Raw genomic sequence first — 20,938 nt, 5'->3', positions numbered from 1 at the left:
TTAAACCATCAAACCTTTATTTTGACGGGAAACCGCGGAGGTAAAAACAGTGCCACGCTTTACTCAGAAACACACAGCGCATGTACTTTATGCATTTAATTAAATTGCATCCTTTGCGATTTGATAATCACACTAAGCCATATCGCAATTTCAACTAATCACGCAGCCCTAGTGTCAATGCTTACGGACACATGTTAAATCTAAACACATCCAGGAAGAGACACTTCAGTAACTCTCTCACCGTTGATGCGGCACCAGGATGTTGTTGATGCCACCGAGTTTGACGTTGATTTTGAGGCAGAGGTTGGAGAGCGTCTGAGGGGAGGTTTTCACCACGTTCTTCACCTGCACACACTGAGTGGCCATTCCTAGAAGAGTGTCTCCAACACGCTTCACTTCCGCTGCACAAATCAAACGTGTGTTTGTTAGTCTGAAGGCGTTCGGCAGGAGGGCGGCTCTGAGCGTGACGTTCTTACCATAGACGGGTGTTTTTCCTGGAAGGATGACAATGATGAGCTGCAGTCCGGAGTAGGTGTTCTTCAGGTGTCTGAACATGGGCTCCACGCTGTCGGCTCCCTGTGCGTACTTACAGAAACACGGCTGACCCTGGATGGGCATCCCAGCGTCCTTTGAGATCTTACGCAGCTGGTCGGTGAAGTTCCTGAGGAAGAGATCGTCGCAAACATTACCACTGAAGTGTTTGTGGCTGTATTATTCTGTAGTATATGTGAGCGTCCTTACTTGAGAACCTCTTCCCGACACTGTTTCTGCGGAGCAAAGCAAGCGATGGCCCAAACTTTGATCTCAATGCCGTTGTAGAACTGCTTTCCCCTCATATCCCACACACCCTGGTTGGGAGTCGCGATGGCACGATTCTGTTCAGCGACAGAGAAAGAGGGAGAATTTAGAAATCTCACACCGGAGGTGATGATGATGAAGCGTCACTGGAGTCTCTCTGAACTGGAAGTGTCAATGCTGCACGACAACATGCTTTTATCCAAAGTGACTTACACTGCATTGAAAGTTTTTGATGAATAGAAAAGATTTTTTAATGTTTTTGAGAGCCTCTTCTGCTCATCAAGGCTGCATTTATTTGATCAAAAATACAGTAAAAACTGAAATATAATTGCAATTTAAAAGAACTGTTTTCTATTGTAAGATGTATTAAAATGTAATTTATTCCTGTGATGTAAAGCTGAATTTTCAGCATCATTACTCCAGTCTTCCTGATAATTTACTCACCCCCATGTCATCCAAGATGTTCATGTCTTTCTTTCTTCAGTCGAAAAGAAATTAAGGAGGAAAACATTCCAGGATTTTTCTCCATATAGTGGACTTCAACAGTTACCAACGGGTTGAAGATTCAAATGTCAGTTTCAGTGCAGCTTCAAAGAGCTCTACATGGTCCCAGACGAGGAATAAGAGTCTTATCTAGAGAAACCATTACCATTTTATTTAAAAAATAAATAAAATAATATATACTTTTTAACCACAAATGCTCGTCTTGCACTGCTCTGCGATGTGCCACGCATTACGTAATCACGTTGGAAAGGTCACGCGTGACATAGGTCGAAGTACCGCGGTAGGGCGAAAAACTCTCATTTTCTCCTCCAACTTCAACTTCAACATCGTCCGACATCATTGTTTTACCTTATTTTGTAAAGGCCGTTTGACTTAGTCTTTGCACGTTCACTTTGTAAACACTTGCTCGGTTCCGCCTACATCACACGTGACCTTTCCAACATGATTATGTAACGCGTGGCGCATCACAGAGCAGTGCAAGATGAGCATTTGTGGTTAATAAGTATATACATTTTATTTGTTTTAGAAAATGACTGATCATTTCTCTAGATAAGACTCTTATTCCTCGTCTGGGATCATGTAGAGCTCTTTGAAGCTGCACTGAAACTGACATTTGGACCTTCAACCCGTTGGTAACTGTTGAAGTCCACTATATGGAGAAAAATCCTGGAATGTTTTCCTCCTTAATTTCTTTTCGACTGAAGAAAGAAAGGCATAAACATCTTGAATGACATGGGGGTGAGTAAATTATCAGGAAATTTTAATTCTGAAGTGAACTAATCCTTTAAATTATAATAAAATTTCACAATATTACTGTTTTACTGTATTTTTGATCAAATAAGTGAAGCCTTGGTGACAAAAAAAAAAAAGAAAATCATAATTATTCCAAACTTTTGACCGGTAGTGTATTTTATACATTCATGTATTCATTGGGAATCGAACCCATAACCTTGGTGTTGAAAGCGCCTTGATCTACTGTTTAAGCTGTAAGAACAGGAACTGGAACAGAAGCAGTTTGAGCTTCAGATTCAGTAAGACTGCTCTTACCCGACCACCGTACTGCAGGATAGGAGCTGGAAGGACTCTCCCGGTCACCTCGGCCATGTCGTCCTTCACTTTGATTCCAAACTCTTGAATGTAGGGATCCAGATTAAAGTTAGCGTTCTTCATCTGAGCAAAAAAATAAAAAGTACAAAAGACTGTGAAGATTATAAAAATGTGTCTCATACAGGTAATATGAACCTGCATTCACAACCCATTTTACTTGTGATGCATTATTGACTGAAACAGAACAGTCAAGAATGAGGGGGAAAATTTAATAATTTTATCCATAAAGAATCGATCTGAATATTAGGCGTTACAATATGACATTAGGAAAGTAATTTGAGGCAGAGCACGTTATTATATTTTCACAAAAGATTACAAAAACATTTTTATTAACCTTTGCAACCAAATATCCCCTCTGGACATCACTTTTGGCGGTAATGCTTTACAATAAGGTTTCATTAGTTAACATTAGTTAACTACTTTAGTTAACATGAACTAATAACGAACTGTACTTCTACAGTATTTATTAATCTTAGTTAATGCTAAATTTCAACATTTACAAATATTATTAAAATTAAAAATTGTATTTAACATTAGTTAAAGGGGGACCTATAATGCTCCTTTCACAAGATGTAATATAAGTCTCTGGTGTCCCCAGAATGTGTCTGTGAAGTTTCAGCTCAAAATACCCCACAGATCATTTATTATAGCTTGTCAAATTTGACCCTATTTGGGTGTGAGCAAAAACACGCCGTTTTTGTGTGTGTCCCTTTAAATGCAAATGAGCTGCTGCTCCCGGCCCATTTTCCAGAAGAGGGCGGAGCTTTAACAGCTCGCGCAACGGTCGCTCAACAACAACAAAGCTGGAGAATCTCACGCAGCCAAAATGAGGATTGTCAGTAACGGTGTTCAGCCTTACATTGTTCAAACCGGAGTCGACACTGATGGAGAGACTCAGGAAGAAGTTACAACTTTTAGAATGAAACTGGACATTTCTGAACGGTTAGTGGATAAATTTATGTAGTTGCTGTGGAGTTGATTCAACTCATCGACTAGCATGTGCCGTCATGTTAATCTTTTGTGCAAATCCAGTGTTGTTTGTGAAGCAGTCGGGCGTAAAATGACGGCATGTCAACAACACTGTACTACAACAACTCTTCCTCTTCTCCAAAGCAGCCCAACATGGCCTCGCCCCCTTTGTTACGTGTTCTCGGGGGCGGGGTTTAAAAGACTCCAGACTTGACTCAGATAAAAGACTCATGAACATCTCTGGCTCAAACAGCAACATTACACACTAACTAAAGTTAAAAAATTGAAATCATAATCAAGGACCCCTTTAATGCACTGTAAACTAACATGAACAAACAACAAACAGCTGGAACTAACATTAACAAAGATTAATAAATACTGTAACAAATGTATTGCTCATAGTTAGTTCATGTTAACAAATGAAACCTTATTGTAAAGTGTTACCCTTTTGGCCACTACTCTTGTTGAGGCCTGAAAAATGTCCAGCCCTATATTATCCTATGGGTAAAAATACTCTGGCTATGTAACCATGACAACAATGCACTTAAAGCACCACTAGCCAGTGCTCACTATATGTAAACCTGCCTATGGTTTCCCACATGCACACTAGAGGTCAGCACTCACCAGTCTGCTGATCTCCTCCTGTCTGTCTGGTGCTGATCGTGCCGTGGCTTTGATCATGGTGGATGTTTGATTATCTGTCAGTTTCTTGATGCACCGCTGCCCTGCTACAATGTTACACACCTACGAGAACAGCAAACCATATAAGAACAGAGAACGTCATCTATGGCCATCACAGTGGTGCGGATGACAGGACTCACCTCCAGGGGCAGGTAGGTGTGTTTCTGCTCCTGGCCCACCTGTAGACAGGGCAGGTGGGGGTATTTGAGCTGCAGGTTGTACTTCTGCTTGAAGTATTGAGCTACGGTACATTCTACAGTCTGTCCGCTTTCAAGCTGCAGGGGAAACCTGGAGAAAGGGTTGACAGGATCAAGATTTAAATGCAAATTAAGTTTGATTGGCAGTTATTTTACATAATATTTGACTGCAGAAAACAAAAATGCACTTCATACAGATACACATATAAATGTCTGTCGCCCATCAATGTTAAACATGCAAATAACAACATTAACCCAGGGTTTACCAATGCATTATGTGAAATTAGTGATGCACCGACATGAATTTTCTACCAAAATACTGAAACCTAAATTAAACATTTAAAGGGTTAGTTCATCCAAAAATGAAAATAACGTCATTTATTACTCACCCTCATGCTGTTCCACACCCGTAAGACCTTTGTTAATCTTCGGAACACAAATTAAGATATTTTTGTTGAAATCCGATGGCTCAGTGAGGCCTCCATAGCCAGCAATGACATTTCCTCTCTCAAGATACATTAATGTACTAAAAACATATTTAAATCAGTTCATGTGAGTACAGTGGTTCAATATTAATATTATAAAGCGACCAGAATATTTTTGGTGCGCCAAAAAAAACAAAATAACGACTTATATAGTGATGGCCGATTTCAAAACACTGCTTCAGGAAGATTCGGAGCGTTATGAATTAGCGTGTCGAATCATGATTCGGATCGCGTGTCAAACCGCCAAACTGCTGAAATCATGTGACTTTGGCACTCCAAACCGCTGATTCGACACGCTGATTCATATCGCTCCGAAGCTTCATGAAGCAGTGTTTTGAAATCGGCCATCACTATAAAAGTCATTATTTTGTTTTTTTGGCGCACCAAAAATATTCTCGTCGCTTTATAATATTAATATTGAACCACTGTACTCACATGAACTGATTTAAATATGTTTTTAGTACATTAATGGATCTTGAGAGAGGAAATGTCATTGCTCCCTATGTAGGCCTCACGGAGCCATCGGATTTCAACAAAAATATCTTAATTTGTGTTCCGAAGATTAATGAAGGTCTTACAGGTGTGGAACGGCATGAGGGTGAGTGAAATATAAACATTTAGACAGTGGCTGTAATAAAAAATTGGTTTCATGACAGATTTATTCAAACATTAAATAATGAAGGCAACATGTTGAGAATCACAATTTTTTTGTTTCAAGTAGAGATCACGATTCTCCCACGATTCTGAACAGACGACTAAGCAAAATGTAATTTACAAGAGGTTCTGACAAAAAAGTTAATTGATGCAGACTATTTAAAATGTTTAATTCATCTGAATTATTTAAAAAAAAAAAATGGTTTGAGTGAATGATTCAATGACTCAGTCATAAAGACTTCACTTGTTTCCTTACTGGTTGATTCAGCGTTTTTGAACAAATCTCTTGAATTAATGATTCAATGACAAATACATTTTTAACAGTCACTTGTCGCCACCTACTGGTGTATTGATGTAATCGTTATAATCATTATTTGAAGTGTCAAGTAACTTTTTTAATAGGTGATTTACTCCATTTTGATCGCTTGCTTAGACATCAGAGTTTATATCCGAACTATAAACTTTTATCCCAGTACTTCTGTGATCATTTGAATGTTTGTAACACAGAAATAATGATACCGTGTGGTTGAAAAGATTGTTTGTGAAGCCGTTTCAAACCTGTACTTGACAAATGCTCTCTCTGGATCAGCAGCAGAACAAACGCAGATCTGAATGTTCGCGTATAATTTTGTCAAAGGTTTAATTGACATAGCCGAATCGGTGTCATTTAGAAATAAGATCGTGTGGGTGTTTGAATCAAGATCATGATCTTTTTACCAATAATTGTACAGCTCTAATGTGAAGTAAAAATATAATGAATATGTAATAAAGTGCATATATTTAGCAAAATGCTCCTAGAGTTATTTATATATACACTGAAAATGCAGAAGCGCCAATCTGAGAAGCGCCACCATTTCATTTAATGATTTCGTCCACAACCATAAATTCATTTTTGGATAAATATTTTCAGTTGCTGACATTTCAGTGCATCACTATGTGAAATATCAAAACTCAGGATTAATTACCAACTCAAAGAATAAACACTTATGAAAAATGGAACAAGATAAGTGTGAACTCCCATATGAAAATTATACAATACTCACGTTTGGTGACTAGCAGGGCGACGCGTGACGTTACAGACACGGTACTTCCTTTTCATTTGACCACAGTGCGTGACCTCCACCTTCAGACCTTGAAAATGCCCACCAGAATAAAGAACACAAAAATAAGTAAAGCAGCTTTAAGAATCTTATTATGGCTATTATTATTTAAAACAACAGCAACTGCAAAACTAGAGTGCATGCATTATAAATCAAGAAATCTGTCAACTCTTCAAGCATTCGATTTCATCGAAGGACACCATGTTTCCGCTTTTGTCATGCTGCTCCTCTAGCCAATTTATCTTGCAGTTCACTGCACCAGAACCAGCACCATTTCAGCATTTAAGCAGTGTTAAGTACAGAAACTGGGCGGCACTCACAGCAACAGCAGGGTAGCAATTACAGTCTTCAGTATAAGACTAAAAAGAAGGACTGATCCACAATAATTCCCTTTGGAATGCATGAAGACGGGTCAGAATTTAGGATTGCATCAGATTTTTAGAGGGGACCTATTATACCCTTTTTTTTGGTTTTGTTTCTAGGTTCTAGTAGAACAGGTTTTCATGCTTGAATGTTCAACAAACACCTTATTTTTCAGATATTCTCCATTGTTGCAACTCCTCTCTTCCCAGTCTGTCAGTAACGCTCTGTTTAGTTCCTGTCTCTATGAAGCCCCTCCTTCTGAAAAGCACAATGTGCTCTGATTGGTCGGCTGGACCAGCGTGTTGAGATTGATCAAGAGCTTCAAGCGTGTTTGGGAAATGTCCCGCCCCTTACCATAACTGCCAGTTTCAACACACTACTAACTAACTCAACCAGGCCCCGCCCTTTTATTCTGCGTATGAATTATTTATATTTGTAACATGTTTGTTTCCGGAAGAAAACTCAAGACTATAATGGAGGCGTTTCAGGGAAATCAGAAACAGAGATACAGATAATAACTTGGTGCTTTGTAACTTTGCAGAGCTTTTTCATGCTTAAACAGCAACATTACACACTAAAGAAAAATGAACATGTTTAAAAGCATAACAGGACCCCTTTAAATCGATTTCTGTATAAAAGCATGATATCAAAATGACTCATCAAATTCAATTTAACAAATAATTAAGCCATGGCAGGACGCTGAGATCATCCAATGACCTCACCTGATGCTTCATCTCATTCTTGTAGCGGCGTAAAAGTACACATATTACACTTTTTTTTCTTTCTTTCACAAATGCAGCATTGTTTTAACCACTGCACATGCGGGACTTCTGTGTGTGTGGAGTAAAATTTGAAACTCTCAAGTTTCCCCCTTGGATGAGATAATACAGTTTATATCGACATACTTTGATGCAAATGCATCTGAAAAATAGTAAAGGACACAGAGTGAACTGCTGCGATCCAAGTCTTCCTAAACATGAGACGTGCTTTATATTAAGTGCTTCAAACTCACTCATGAGCATACAGTTTAAAGCGGCTCGCCCTCCTGTCAGATGTGTGCGCTGTTTAGTGCTTAGAGTCGGCATGAAATGGAAGTTGCGACAGTTTTTTGCGATTGTGAAATATCTGAGTAAAACGGCTTCTCGAACAAGAACAAATGTAGATTTTGTTCATGGGGAATTGATTGGATGGTTGTGGTTTGCTATTGGTGGATCTCATGTGAGTGACAGGTTGCCCCGCCCTTTGATTTCATGGTGACTTTAATGCACCCGCTTTCCTCAACGCATTACTGTCGTATCCTTTATCTGACTGTAAATGTTAAAAAAAATTCCATTTTGCATAAAGGCTCTTCCTGACAGCAAGCAAGTCTCCGATAAACTTTACTTGACTAAAATATACATTTTGCCAACATATTTTGCATCCAAAAGTGGAAGTACTTCCCTTATTTAGAACAGCACCATAAACTACAGTACGAGGAGTGTGTTGCATTGGTTGCAGCAGAATTGACAGACTTTTTTAGTTAAAGGATTAGTTCACTTCAGAATTAAAATTTCCTGATAATTTACTCACCCCCATGTCATCCAAGATGTTTATGTCTTTCTTTCTTCAGTTGAAAAGAAATTAAGGTTTTTGAGGAAAACGGTCCAGGATTTTTCTCCATATAGTGGACTTCAACTTGTTGAAGGTCCAAATGTCAGTTTCAGTGCAGCTTCAAAGAGCTCTACACAATCCTAGATGAGGAATAAGGGTCTTATCTAGAAAAACTATCAGTCATTTTCTAAAAAAACATTAAATTTATATACTTTTTAACCACAAATGCTGCATTACGCATTACGTAATCACGTTGGAAAGGTCACGCGTGACGTAGGCAGAAGTATCGTGGTAGGGCGAAAAACTCCATCTCATTTTCTCTTCCAACTACAAAATCGTCCGACATCGTTGTTTTACCTTTTTTTTTGTAAAGGCTGTTTGACTTAGTCTTTGCACGTTCGATTTGTAGGCACTGGATCTGTACTTCAGCCTACGTCACGCGCTTCCAATGTGGTTACGAAATGCATGGCGCATCGCAAAGCAGCATTTATAGTTAAAAAGTATATAAATTGTTATTTTTTTTTAGAAAATGACCAAACGTTTCTCTAGATAAGACCCTTATTCCTCGTCTGGGATCATGTAGAGCTCTGTGAAGGTGCACTGAAACTGACATTTGGACCTTCAACCAGTTGAAGTCCACTATATGGAGAAAATCCTGGAATGTTTTCCTCAAAAACCTTAATTTCTTTTCGACTGAAGAAAGAAAGACATAAACATCTTGGATGACATGGGGGTGAGTAAATTATCAGGAAATTTTACTTTTGAAGTGAACTAATCCTTTAAAGACAAAGCCATAGTTTGTACCGTTAAACCCCTACAAACTAGCCAAAGGTTGGAAACAATTTCATCGAAGTTATTTCTAGGCTGTTATTATGCAGGTGCTAAGTGTTCTCAGTGGTGGTTGCCAGTGTATTTTGTGTGATTGTTAGAACGTTGCTAGACAGTTGCTAAGGTGTTCAGAATGGAGCAGAGGAGAAACCCACCTTTGATCTCCTTGGTGAAACGGACCCTTTGTGAGTCGGTAAGTGTCTTCGGCTGCTCGTCAATGTTGCGGATGTCCAGAACTTCACACATGAACTCAATGACAGGCTGAGCTTTATAAAAGGCTGTTGCAGATACTAAAAACAGCAAAAACAGAGAGTTTGATTGTCCATTTTGTATATTTAAGTACAAAACATTGACGTTTCTTGACAGTGAGCAATCAAGAGAAAACAGCGAAAACGTCATACCATCAATGTTGAGCATCATCTTCCACATGGCTGGCCGAACAGACTGATGGAAGCCGAACCATACCTCTCTGCCTCCACCCAGAGGATGGTAGTATCCTTCAGGAGGGGAAAAGAAGGAGCGTCCCACTGGAGTGTACCTGCAAATGAGAAAGACGGATGGTCCAATAGCTCCAAATGTTACTGTGGTGTGTAATATAGCTGTTTGTGAATGTAAAAGGTCTGCAGAGTTTCAAAGATAAAAGTGCACGACAAATAAAGTTATTGTCTCCCAAAAGAAAAAAGCGAATCTGAATTGGCCAAAAAAATTCCAGTCTTCCTGTATGAACCTACTTTAGGTTTGTAACAAATTTGCATAATGCCAGCCTATGGTTTTCACTGGCATCTACTTTGCCCCGCCCACAAACACTGTAGTTGTAGCTGAGACTGGAAGAGTTTGGTTCGTGTTGTCGACATGTTGAGAAGACGCTGTTTTCTGTGCTGCAAATCCACTTTGATGCACTTCAAAAGGATGAAACTCGGCTTGAATTGATATGGTAAAACCGACGCCATCGTTACTGTTCACATCACTGTGCATCAAGTTCCTAGGAAGCCTTCGCAGCTGAAATTCAGATATGGTAATGGAATTTTGTTTCCGAAATGCACTGTAAGTGGTTGACCAATCAGAGCAGACTGGGCCATCTGACCAATCAGAGCAGAGTAGCTCATGGAAAGGAGGGGTTTAGAGAGACCGGATCCTTTATCGAACCATTTCAGACACTGTGAGAAAAGAGCTGATTCTGCAATATATAATGAGAAAATTAAAGTGTTTTTTTTTTACCTCGAATGCATGTAAATCTATTGTAGGAGACTTTAAAACAAAATTAGGAGCCTCTACAATAGCATATAGGGGAACTTTAAAATTTTGACAATAATAGGGCCCTATTAAATGTTTTTTTTTTTTTTTTTTTTCCCAGAGTTTTTTTTTTTTTTTTTCCTGTGATTCCTGTATACATTTTTCTGAATTTAAGATTTAATACAAATTTATTATCAAAAACAGCAATCAAATGAAGAATTTTAACACTACAACATGGAAGAAAAAATATGTGCTATTACTTAAAACTAAGCTTTAATTTTTTATTATTATTATTATTATTATTACTATTAATAATAATAATAATATTAATATTAATATGCATGCTTGAGTATGTGCAGTAGACTAAACTACGGAAGCTTGTTTCCGCCACTAAATAAAAAATAAAAAAGGTAATTGCAACTTTTTATCTCACAATTCTGACTTTTTTTCTCGCAATTGCGTGTTATAAAGTTTCTTTCTCACAACTGCAAGTTATCATGCAATTCTGACTTTATATCAAACAATTCTGACTTTTTTTCTCAGATATAAAGTCAGAATTGCGAGATATAAAGTCAGAATTGTGTGATATAAAGTCAGAATTGCGAGTTATAAACTCGCAATTCTGAGGAAAAAAACGTCAGTCTTTTTCCCCTCACAATTGGACATTATAACACGCAATTCTGACTTGATATCATGCAATTCTGACTTTATATCTCGCAATTCTGAGAAAAAAAAGTCAGAATTGTGAGATATAAACTTGCAATTACCTTTTTTATTTTTTATTTCATGTTGGAAACAAGCTTCCATACTAAACTGCCGAAACACAGAGACACAAAGAACATGCAGACTTTTGCACTTCAATATTCCTGGACACCAGACCATATTGCGATTTGATTAACTATACAGCACTACTTTTGATTTATCCATCCAAAATGTATCAAATACCGTGACATTCCATGTTATACAGTAAACTCCATTTTCATGACCAGATTCTGCGATTCATTTTCTGCATTATGGAAATCATAGGGCCAGAATGCCTGAGCCCTGTAAGTCCATGACCAGCGTACCTCATGGAGGCCAGGTGTCTCATGGCCACATCGAGGGCTTGGACAGAGTCCAGCGGGACCTGTAGACGTCCGCTGACCAGCGTCTCCTGCAGCAGCCTCCACGACACCTTGGCCAGCCAACGAATGGACACTTTAAAGATGCGATCTTTCCCTTCTCCAGGGATGGTCACCTCGAAGTCAACCTACAACATGTAATGAAAGGCTCAGAATGATAACAGATTGAATTGAATTTACAATTGAGGTTGCCACATAAAATAATTGCAATATTGACAATGTTGCTAAAATTTATTTCACTAGCAATCATCATGAATATATCGGGAATCATATTCTCAAAATCTTATCAATCAAATCCTTTACATACCTTTTCGCTGCCTATAGGTAACGCTAAAACAGTGTAGATATTCTTCTTCCCATCGTACACTGGCTTTCGGTCACCAAAGAGCTGTGGTTTGAAATGTTGGACCATGTATTCCACAACCTCCCTGTGAAAGGTCACATTAAACTGTGATTATTCACATTTTATAAAACCTGATTGAAACATTTTTTTTGTGATAATAACAGGCAATTTCACTGTGTAGGTGAAAACATGGTGCTTTTCAGATCCTTTTCTGCCTCAAAAAGTGTTTTTTAAGGGTCCAAAAGCACTGAAGTGCCTCATGCAGAAGTGCACTAGCTTGGCTCAATCGCGCTCATGCAGTGGTGACGGCATGATGACGTCAGTTTTCACACTCGTCCTCACACTTGTGCAGACGCGTCAAGAATAAACCAGGCTTAAGTTGTATTTAACTCAGCAGGCAGAAGGCTTAGCTGAACTGAAATACAGTTACATGATGAACAGGATTCAACTGCTGTCTGTGCACGTCTACGAGAACATTTTATCTTAAAACAGTTTCAGGGGAGAACAGCGTGAGGTGGTTTCTTTCTAGGTCACACTTTATGTAATTAAGGTAACATATTATATTTTCGCCCTCGCCACACCGAGCTGTGCACATCTGCGGGGTTTGAAATGTTTTTAGAGAAACAGCTTATTATAGGGGAACCTTTATCTCAATTCATATTGAGGAAAGACAAGGAAAAAATGTGGGAAAAAATTAGTTAGCTTTTATTTTCATATTTTCAGTTTCCATTTTAATTTTAGTTTAATTTTTAATAATTTTGTTAGGTGTTTTTGTAGTTTGTATTAGCTTTATTTAATATTTCTATTTTCATATTTTATATTTTTCATATTTATATATTAATTTATATTTACTTCAATTTTAGTCATTATTATTTTTCATGTCATTCTACCTCTGATTCCAAAATCAATGTGGAAAAATGACTATTATATTTATTTTATATTCTTTTTAGTGCTGTCAAATTGATTAATCGCATCTAACATAAAAGTTTGCAAATATATGTGTGTGTGTTTATATATGTACACACACACACACATATATATATATATATATATATATATATATATACACACACACAAACTTTTATGTTAGATGCAATTAATTGATTTGACAGCACTAATTCTTTTATATTATATTTATATAATTCCTAAGGAATGACTGTGGATCTTTGAGGTGCCGGGGCATTTACCTGTTGACCCTCCGAGGACACTTATCAGGTTTGATGTCCACTTCATAGTGGTACACATCCATTTTTGGGATCTCCACCTCAAAGTAGTTGGCAAGCAGCTTGATGGGTTTGCCGACGGTGCCCATGCCCGGCCTGCGGGGCGCCTGGAACACCTGCTGCAGGGGTGGGGGGTACGGCCCGATGGGCACTGCGGACCAGAGACAGAGAGACAGAGGTCATTAAGCAGATAGAAGGTTATAAGAGCGGGACACGTTGAAAGGAGAAGTTCAGGGGGAGTTTGGGGGATTATGGGACTAGAGATATGGTGACAGGAGTGTGTATGGAAACGGGACAAAAGCAGGGAAAAGGAACAAAGAGGATGGTGACTAAAACGGGAAGGGGGTGGAAAGGCAAAAGGAGGAAAAAATGAATAAGAGAAAGTAGGGAGGATGGGGGTAAAAGTAAACTTAAGAGTGAACTCAAAATTGGTGCTACAATATACTGCAATTTTGACAATCATTACTCATTCAATAACCAGAGAAAGCTTTTCAGCACTTTCACATATTGTCTAGTGTTTCTCCCACAATACACACACACACACATATATTGATGCTATGGCCACAATCACATTAGCAGTGTATATCACAATATATTTATTTTTGCTGGAAAGTGAATAAAGAATGGTATACATTTAAATAAGAATGTGATTTGTAACCAAAAGATCTGATCATTTATAACAAGTACATTATGAAACCTCAAAACATTCAAACTAATATTTTAAAAGAGTTTAGTTCAGACTTTAACTTCTGATTGGATGACAAAGTTTTTGTAAAGTTGCTGAAACACAAAAAGATGTGATGCACATCAGATTAATACTTTATTAGTGTAGTAAGCTGCAATGCTGTTTGCCAACAATAACCAACTAAACTGCTTTAGTTTACCCCTCCAAATAACAAGCTATGCATCATCTGAGATGCACTGTATTTTCACATCACAGCATGTTTCTTTGTGGCTCTCACAAGTAAATAAATATCATAAATTAGTCATGTTCACTGATTTGCAAAAATATACACTACAGTTCAAAAGTTTGGGTTTTTTGGGGGGGTTAACTGAAAGAAATTATTAATTTTATTCAGCAAGGATGCATTAAATTGATCAAAAGTGACAGTAAAGACATTAATAATGTTACAAAAGATCTCTATTTCAAATAAATTATGTTTTTAAAATATCTTTTCATCAAAAAAATCCTGAAAAAATATATATCACAGCTTTGACAAAAATATTTTCAACACTGATAATAATCAGAAATGTTTCTTGAGCAGCAAATCAGCAAACTTGTATGGTAGTGTACACAAATATATCTACCACAATACAGGCTAAACAGTATCGCAAAAGATTTCTACTGTTGCACATGCGTCTTTCCTCTGTGCGCACAAGTATTCAAATCCCTGTCATGCACAAAGTTCCACACTTTGCACGCTCTTATTGTGTGTTTTGGTTAATTATATTTTGTGTTGAATTGGAAAACGATGCAAAACAGAAACAGACTTTTGGACCCGACTGTATATCAGCCCACTGAAGAACCCACATCAGTCGCCCACTGATATAAAAGGCCTGTTCCAATCTCAAGTTGCTTTGTGTTTATTCAAGCTTGATAAAAGCGCAGCCCAAAGCAAACCTGCTTCGCTGTAACGCAGTTGTGTATCTATCAGTGTTTCGTCAGTCGGGCCTGTGAAATGTTAAACTGGCAGCGACTCCTGCAGTAATGTTGTGTGCTTTAAGACACCTAAACAATACTCAATGTAAATAATAACACACAACTAATCATATAATGAAAAATAAATAGACTTATCAATGTTTAAAATGGAGAAGAGGATCTGTTGTTGTTGTCAAAGTTCGTGTATCCAATCAAACTCTACTTTGCTGGAAATGTATTTGTCACTTTGCCAGTCAAATTGGACAGATGTCAACGGTTGTGTGACCCGCCTTCACCCTCACCCTCAAAAACCATAACATATACAGAAGATCAAAGAAAATACACTTACAATGAGAATTTTTTAAGAACGGTTTGTTCCGATGGTAAATTACTGGTTGCTGAGAGCATGAAACCTTTCAAATTAAAGAGAAGTTTAGAAACCAAAATTGTTGATTTTCCTATTGAGCCTGTGTCCATGTTAATAATTTTGAATATTGTTGGGTCCAGTGTTATTTTAGTATTATTTATATGGTCACACTTTAGTTTAGGGTCCAATTCTCTCTATTAAAGGGATAGTTCACCCGTCATCAGAGCGCGTTTTCAGACCTCACCAACCGGATACTCAAGGCAGTTGGACATGGTGTTTTAGAGGTAAAAAAATGATATAAATACTGTTTGTTTTCTTGCACAAACCAATCGTTTCGTGTCTTAGGACATCAATGTGTCGTCACGAGCCGCAGGGTTTAATTTGGATTTGTCTGTGCATGTTTTTTTGACTCTTATAGATGGTGTTCCCATTGACATGTATTATACGACTGATAGACCGCAACTGTTTTAGTTAAAAATCATCATTTGTGTTCTACTGAAGAAACAAAGTCACCTACATCTTGGATGCCCTGGGGTAAGCAGATAAACATCAAATTTTCATTTTTGGGTGAACTATCCCTTTAACTATGACTTTTGCCTCAATAAACACCTAATTACCTAATTAGTAAGGTAATTGTTAAGTTTAGGTATTGGGTCGGATTATGAGATGTAGAATATGATCATGCAGAATAAGGCATTAATATGTGCTTTATAGATACTATAAACAGCCAGTATCCTAGTAACATGCATATATGCTAATAAGAAACTAGTTTATAGTGAGAATTGGACCCTAAACTAAAGTGTTACCATTTAGGTATATAATATTGTAGTATTTATTGATATTTTGAATTAGCTTTTATTTTAATATTTTCACTTTTAATTTTAATTCTTTTCTTTTTTTTTCTTTTTATTTTAGTATTTTTGTTATATGCGTCTGTCATTTTTATAAGTTTTTTTATTTGTCTTTTTTTCTTATTTATATTTATTTCAGTTTTAGTTTTAGTAACTCAACTTAAATATATTTGATGTCAGTTAATTGCCAAGAAAACATTTTTTAAAGGGGACCTATAATGCCTCTTTTCACAAGATGTAATATTAGTCTCTGGTGTCTCCAGAATGTGTCTGTGAAGTTTCAGCTCAAAATACCCCACAGATCATTTATTATAGCTTGTCAAATTTGTCCCTATTTGGGTGTGAGCAAAAACACGCAGTTTTTGTGTGTGTCCCTTTAAATGCAAATGAGCTGCTGCTCCCGGCCCCATTTCCAGAAGAGGGCAGAGCTTTAACAGCTCGCGCTTAGGTTGCTCAACAACAACAAAGCTGGAGAATCTCACACAGCTAAAATGAGGATTGTCAGTAACGGTGTTCAGACTCATTGTTCAAACCGGAGTCGACACTGATGGAGAGACTCAGGAAGAAGTTACAACTTTTAGAATGAAACTGGACGTTTCTGAATGGTTAGTGGATAAATTTATGTAGTTGCTGTGGAGTTGATTCAGCTCATCAACTAGCATGTGCCGTCATGTTAATCTTTTGTGCAAATCCAGCGTTGAATTGACCCTCGTTTGTGAAGCAGTCCGGCGTAAAATGACGGCATGATAACAACACTCTACTAAAACAACTCTTCCTCTTCTCTAAAGCAGCACAACATGGCCTCACCCCCTTTGTTGTGTGTTCTCGGGGGCGGGGTTTATGTAAATTTTCGGGTTTGTGATGTCACTATACCAGGAAGAAGCTCGTTGTAGTCCCTACCAGCTGTTTGTTGTAGTCCTTAAAAAGCGATTTCTGTAAAAGAAAATATCTCCCTTTGCATTGAACTTTGAGAGTTGTAACTTTGCAGATGTTGTTTATGCTCAAACAGCAACATTACACACTAACTAAAGTTAAAAAAGTGAAATCATAACCAAGGACCCCTTTAAGTTTAAGTTTTTCATCTAATAATTATTTATTTCAGCTATAATTCAATATACAAGATGTTTTTTAATAGCTTTGTAATAACAGCACTGGTTGGGTATGTGCAGTCATGGTAACTTTTGTCATTTTCATGTTAAGATACTTTCATCTATCCCAGTTTGATAAGATGAGACAGACAATTGACCCTTCGCTGGGAGTTTGATTGACAGGCGATCTAACCAATCATAACGCTGAATCCGCCATTTTGTCCGACAAAGCAGACTGGGGAGTTAGCATATTAACATCGGTGGACTTGAACTAAAGTCCCTTTTAAGGAAAGTCTGTTCACTTGGCGGCCATATTTGCAACTCCTCCGGACAGCCATTTCGGGTATCCAAGTCCTATCTATTTGAATGGGGCAATTGTGAAATTTCAAAAAATGCTTGACGAACTCACAATTAAATAACATATTTCAAATCAGCAACAAAATCTGACATAAACTGTCCCATAAATGTTGTTTCTTATGTTCAAATAGCGTGAAAAAAAAACTTGTTTTTCAGGCTAGACGAGTCATTGCGCATGTGCAGTCCTAAGCATGAGTATCAGGTTTCTATGGGAGCCGGAGCCTCTAACGGCAGCAGCAGTCAGCAATTGGCTGTTTTACTTAGAAGACGGGACGTATTCCGCCATATTGCGTGTTGCAGTTTCTCCCATTCATAACTAATAGGAGTGAACCGTCTTTCTATATCTATAGTCTTTGCTTGAACTTGAAAAATGGTGCCTACTGACGTCTTTCCATGGTTGAAACAAAATTCCTTCTGATGTTCATTCATGTTTATTTGATGCTATAAATTAACTTGTAGGAAAAGATGATCACTGGAACTGAGGAGCTACAGCGATCTGTCACGACACATTAAAGAGCCACAAAATGGTATTTATTCGTGTTACTCGTATTATTAAGAACATGATGTATGGCGTGAGAGCAGCATGGCTTTTCGGTTATAACAACAGTAACTAAAGGGGGCGGGTCTTTGTGAACAGTCAATTATAAGTAAGTCTTATAAGGTTGACACTGTGACGCTTTCAAAACATTGATCTTTTTGACTACGTCGACCAGCTCGACACAACAACATTGAATCCACTAGAGGCAGTGAAGAGAATATTTGGGAAACCTGCTTGAAAACAGTCATTATTATTGCAATTCAGTTCGGTGATGCTAATGGCTCAGAAATTACACACACCAACATTTTGTTTACTTGCGTATGATAAACAGATTTGTTAGTATGTTAATGTTGTTAGTGTTTCCAGTTTTGTATGTTGATGTCCAAAGTCCAAATCTGCATCCCAAAACAAAACTAGTTGTGAAGCACTAGTCTAACGAGTTGACGCCTTTAACCTCTCTGTCCATGACGAACACTCCCTCCATCATAACAAAGACCCCAGCTGCCCTCCTTCTCATACAGGGGGGCAGGAGAGGAGAGGAGCCCCCCACACCTCCACATCAGCACACACAAACACAGGGGCCCCAAAACATTCCCAGCCTCACCATAGCAACACAAGAGCAACACACATTGTCATGGAGATCAGGAGACCCGGGGATACGTGGGGGTTTGGGGAGAGCTGGACCTTTCGCCGTATTCATCGTATAGTGTCAGCGAGCACCTCAACATTACACCAAGACGAGGTCATCAATCTTATCCTACACGGCCCACTTTATAGCTCGCCTATGATTTAAGAGCCTTCGGAAAACTCTCGTATACTTTTTTTGTTGAGGATATATACTCTGCTAAGTCTTGATCAATGGCAAACTCTCTTTCGCTGAGCATGTTCCTACACCAGCGCAAATGCAAGCAGCAGCAGATGGCTAGAAATGGAGCCAGATCTCAAGAAACCAGTAAACAATGGCAGCTCTCTGTTAGGGATGGATATATATATATATATATATATACATATATATCTATATATGTTGATATATAGATAGATAGAAAAATTTACAAAATGTTGATAAATTAAAATTTTTTAATATCAAACTGATGCAATATCTAGCGAGAAGCAGTGGAAGACATTGATTTTTATCTAAATGATGGTTCCTCTTGCTGAAAAATAAACTTTTTAAAGCCATTTCAGAGCAAATACATAAATATAAAGATGGTAACACTTTACAATAAAGTTCCCATTTGTTAATGTTAGTTAAAGGATTAGTTCACTTCAGAATTAAAATCGTTGACCACGTTGGAAAGGTCATCTTAGTACTTCTGCCTACGTCATGCGTGATTTCGTAATGCGTGGCACATCGCAGAGCAGTGCAAGACGAGCATGTGTGGTTAAAAAGTATATAATTTTTATTTTTTTCGAAAATGACCAATCGTCTCTCTAGATAAGACTCTTATTCCTCGTCTGGGATCATGTAGAGCTCTTTGAAGCTGCACTGAAACTGACATTTGGACCTTCAACCCGTTGATGACTGTTGAAGTCCACTATATGGAGAAAAATCCTGGAATGTTTTCCTCAAAAACCTTAATTTCTTTTCGACTGAAGAAAGAAAGACATAAACATCTTGGATGACATGGGGGTGAGGAAATTATCAGGAAATTTTAATTCTGAAGTGAACTAATCCTTTAATGCATTAACTAACAATGAGCAAGACATTTGTTACAGTATTTGTTCATTTTTGTTGACATTAAAATCACAACTATTGACTGCTAGTTCATGTTGTCTCAGGTCCATTAAATAATATAAACAGATATAACATTTGACTTTAATAATGTATTAGTAAACGTTGCCATTAATAAATGCTTAGTTCATGTTAACTAATGTTAACAAATGGAACCTTATTGTAAAGTGCAGAAAAATCAATTTTGTTATATCATCCATAGTAAAGAAAGCAGATGTGGGCAGAACAGAACAGAGAGACAGAAGCAACATTTTGGCATGGTGCTGACTGGGTTAGCACTGGTCTGGCGTCCCAGATGTCCTGCTGTTGAGGGCTCAAGAGCATAATGCACTGAAGTGTGCAAGATCCACAGAGACGCCACCTGGCCAGTGCACAGCCCCTGTGACCCTTCCCCTGCCGCTCATTAATAAAGGCCACCCTCCGTGTCAGAAAAACAACAAAATCAAGAAGTTTTGGTCTAGCAATGTGGGCTTTTCAATGGTCAGTGCCAAGACATCAGGGTGTCCGATATATATACACAAGACCAAAAGATATTGCAAAATTCACTCTGAAAACAGACATTCATTGCACATTTCACTAGCATCACCAAATTGAATTGCATAAATAATGTTTGTTTTCAAACAAGTTTCCCAAACACACCTGCCATTGGTCAGACAAAAGATAGTCCCACCCCAAACTCACACCATTGCTGTGTGGTGGGTTCAAGTCATGTTGGAAAGATCGTATTTACGAGTTGAACGCAGATGAACGCCACCACAAAGTCGTAAATATGAGTGGGAAGCTCTGGATTTTCTTTAAGTGGTGTGTCAGTGAGAAATATGGCGGAAATCAACTACACTTATAGGTAATTAGCAGTGACATTGTCAGGGTTTTTATTTACAACAAAATAAGCTAACTGCCTGCACACAATATAATAGCATTGTAATATAATATAAAATGTAACAATAAAAATTACAGTGGCTGAACAAAAAGCAAAACACACCTGATGCTCATTCTTTGTTCTTCATTTTCTAAAAAGTTTAAAAACCTTGCTGTTTTTTTTTTTTTTTTTGTGTGTGTGTAGTTAATTAAGAGAAGGTACACCGCCATTTTCCTCTGACGAAAGCGACTTGAACGCACCTGACGTCATAAACACGAACTTCCCAAGAGGAATTGATGATCAAACTAAAC

At 37.8% G+C, this 20,938-nt stretch overlaps 1 protein-coding gene across 2 annotated transcripts in view; it reads right to left on the bottom strand.

Moving 5' to 3' along the window:
• ago1 (argonaute RISC component 1) overlaps positions 1-20,938 on the bottom strand; it is a 33,627-nt gene that overhangs the window by 11,309 nt on the left and 1,380 nt on the right. The window contains exons 2-13 of one of the 2 annotated variants that reach the window (XM_051864990.1): positions 13,161-13,347; positions 11,938-12,058; positions 11,577-11,758; positions 9,678-9,814; positions 9,433-9,566; positions 6,439-6,542; positions 4,200-4,347; positions 4,003-4,122; positions 2,350-2,472; positions 742-875; positions 477-661; positions 242-401 (exon numbers count right to left, since the gene is read on the bottom strand). In XM_051864990.1, the coding sequence (XP_051720950.1) occupies positions 242-401; positions 477-661; positions 742-875; positions 2,350-2,472; positions 4,003-4,122; positions 4,200-4,347; positions 6,439-6,542; positions 9,433-9,566; positions 9,678-9,814; positions 11,577-11,758; positions 11,938-12,058; positions 13,161-13,347 (1,735 nt within the window). Of the gene's footprint in view, positions 1-241; positions 402-476; positions 662-741; positions 876-2,349; positions 2,473-4,002; positions 4,123-4,199; positions 4,348-6,438; positions 6,543-9,431; positions 9,567-9,677; positions 9,815-11,576; positions 11,759-11,937; positions 12,059-13,160; positions 13,348-20,938 lie in introns of both variants that reach the window. The other variant, XM_051864992.1, reaches the window with a different exon arrangement.

Source organism: Ctenopharyngodon idella, chromosome 16 (genome assembly GCF_019924925.1).
Source record: "Ctenopharyngodon idella isolate HZGC_01 chromosome 16, HZGC01, whole genome shotgun sequence".
Taxonomy (NCBI): Eukaryota; Metazoa; Chordata; class Actinopteri; order Cypriniformes; family Xenocyprididae; genus Ctenopharyngodon; species Ctenopharyngodon idella.
This window is presented reverse-complemented; position numbering and strand designations above follow the sequence as displayed.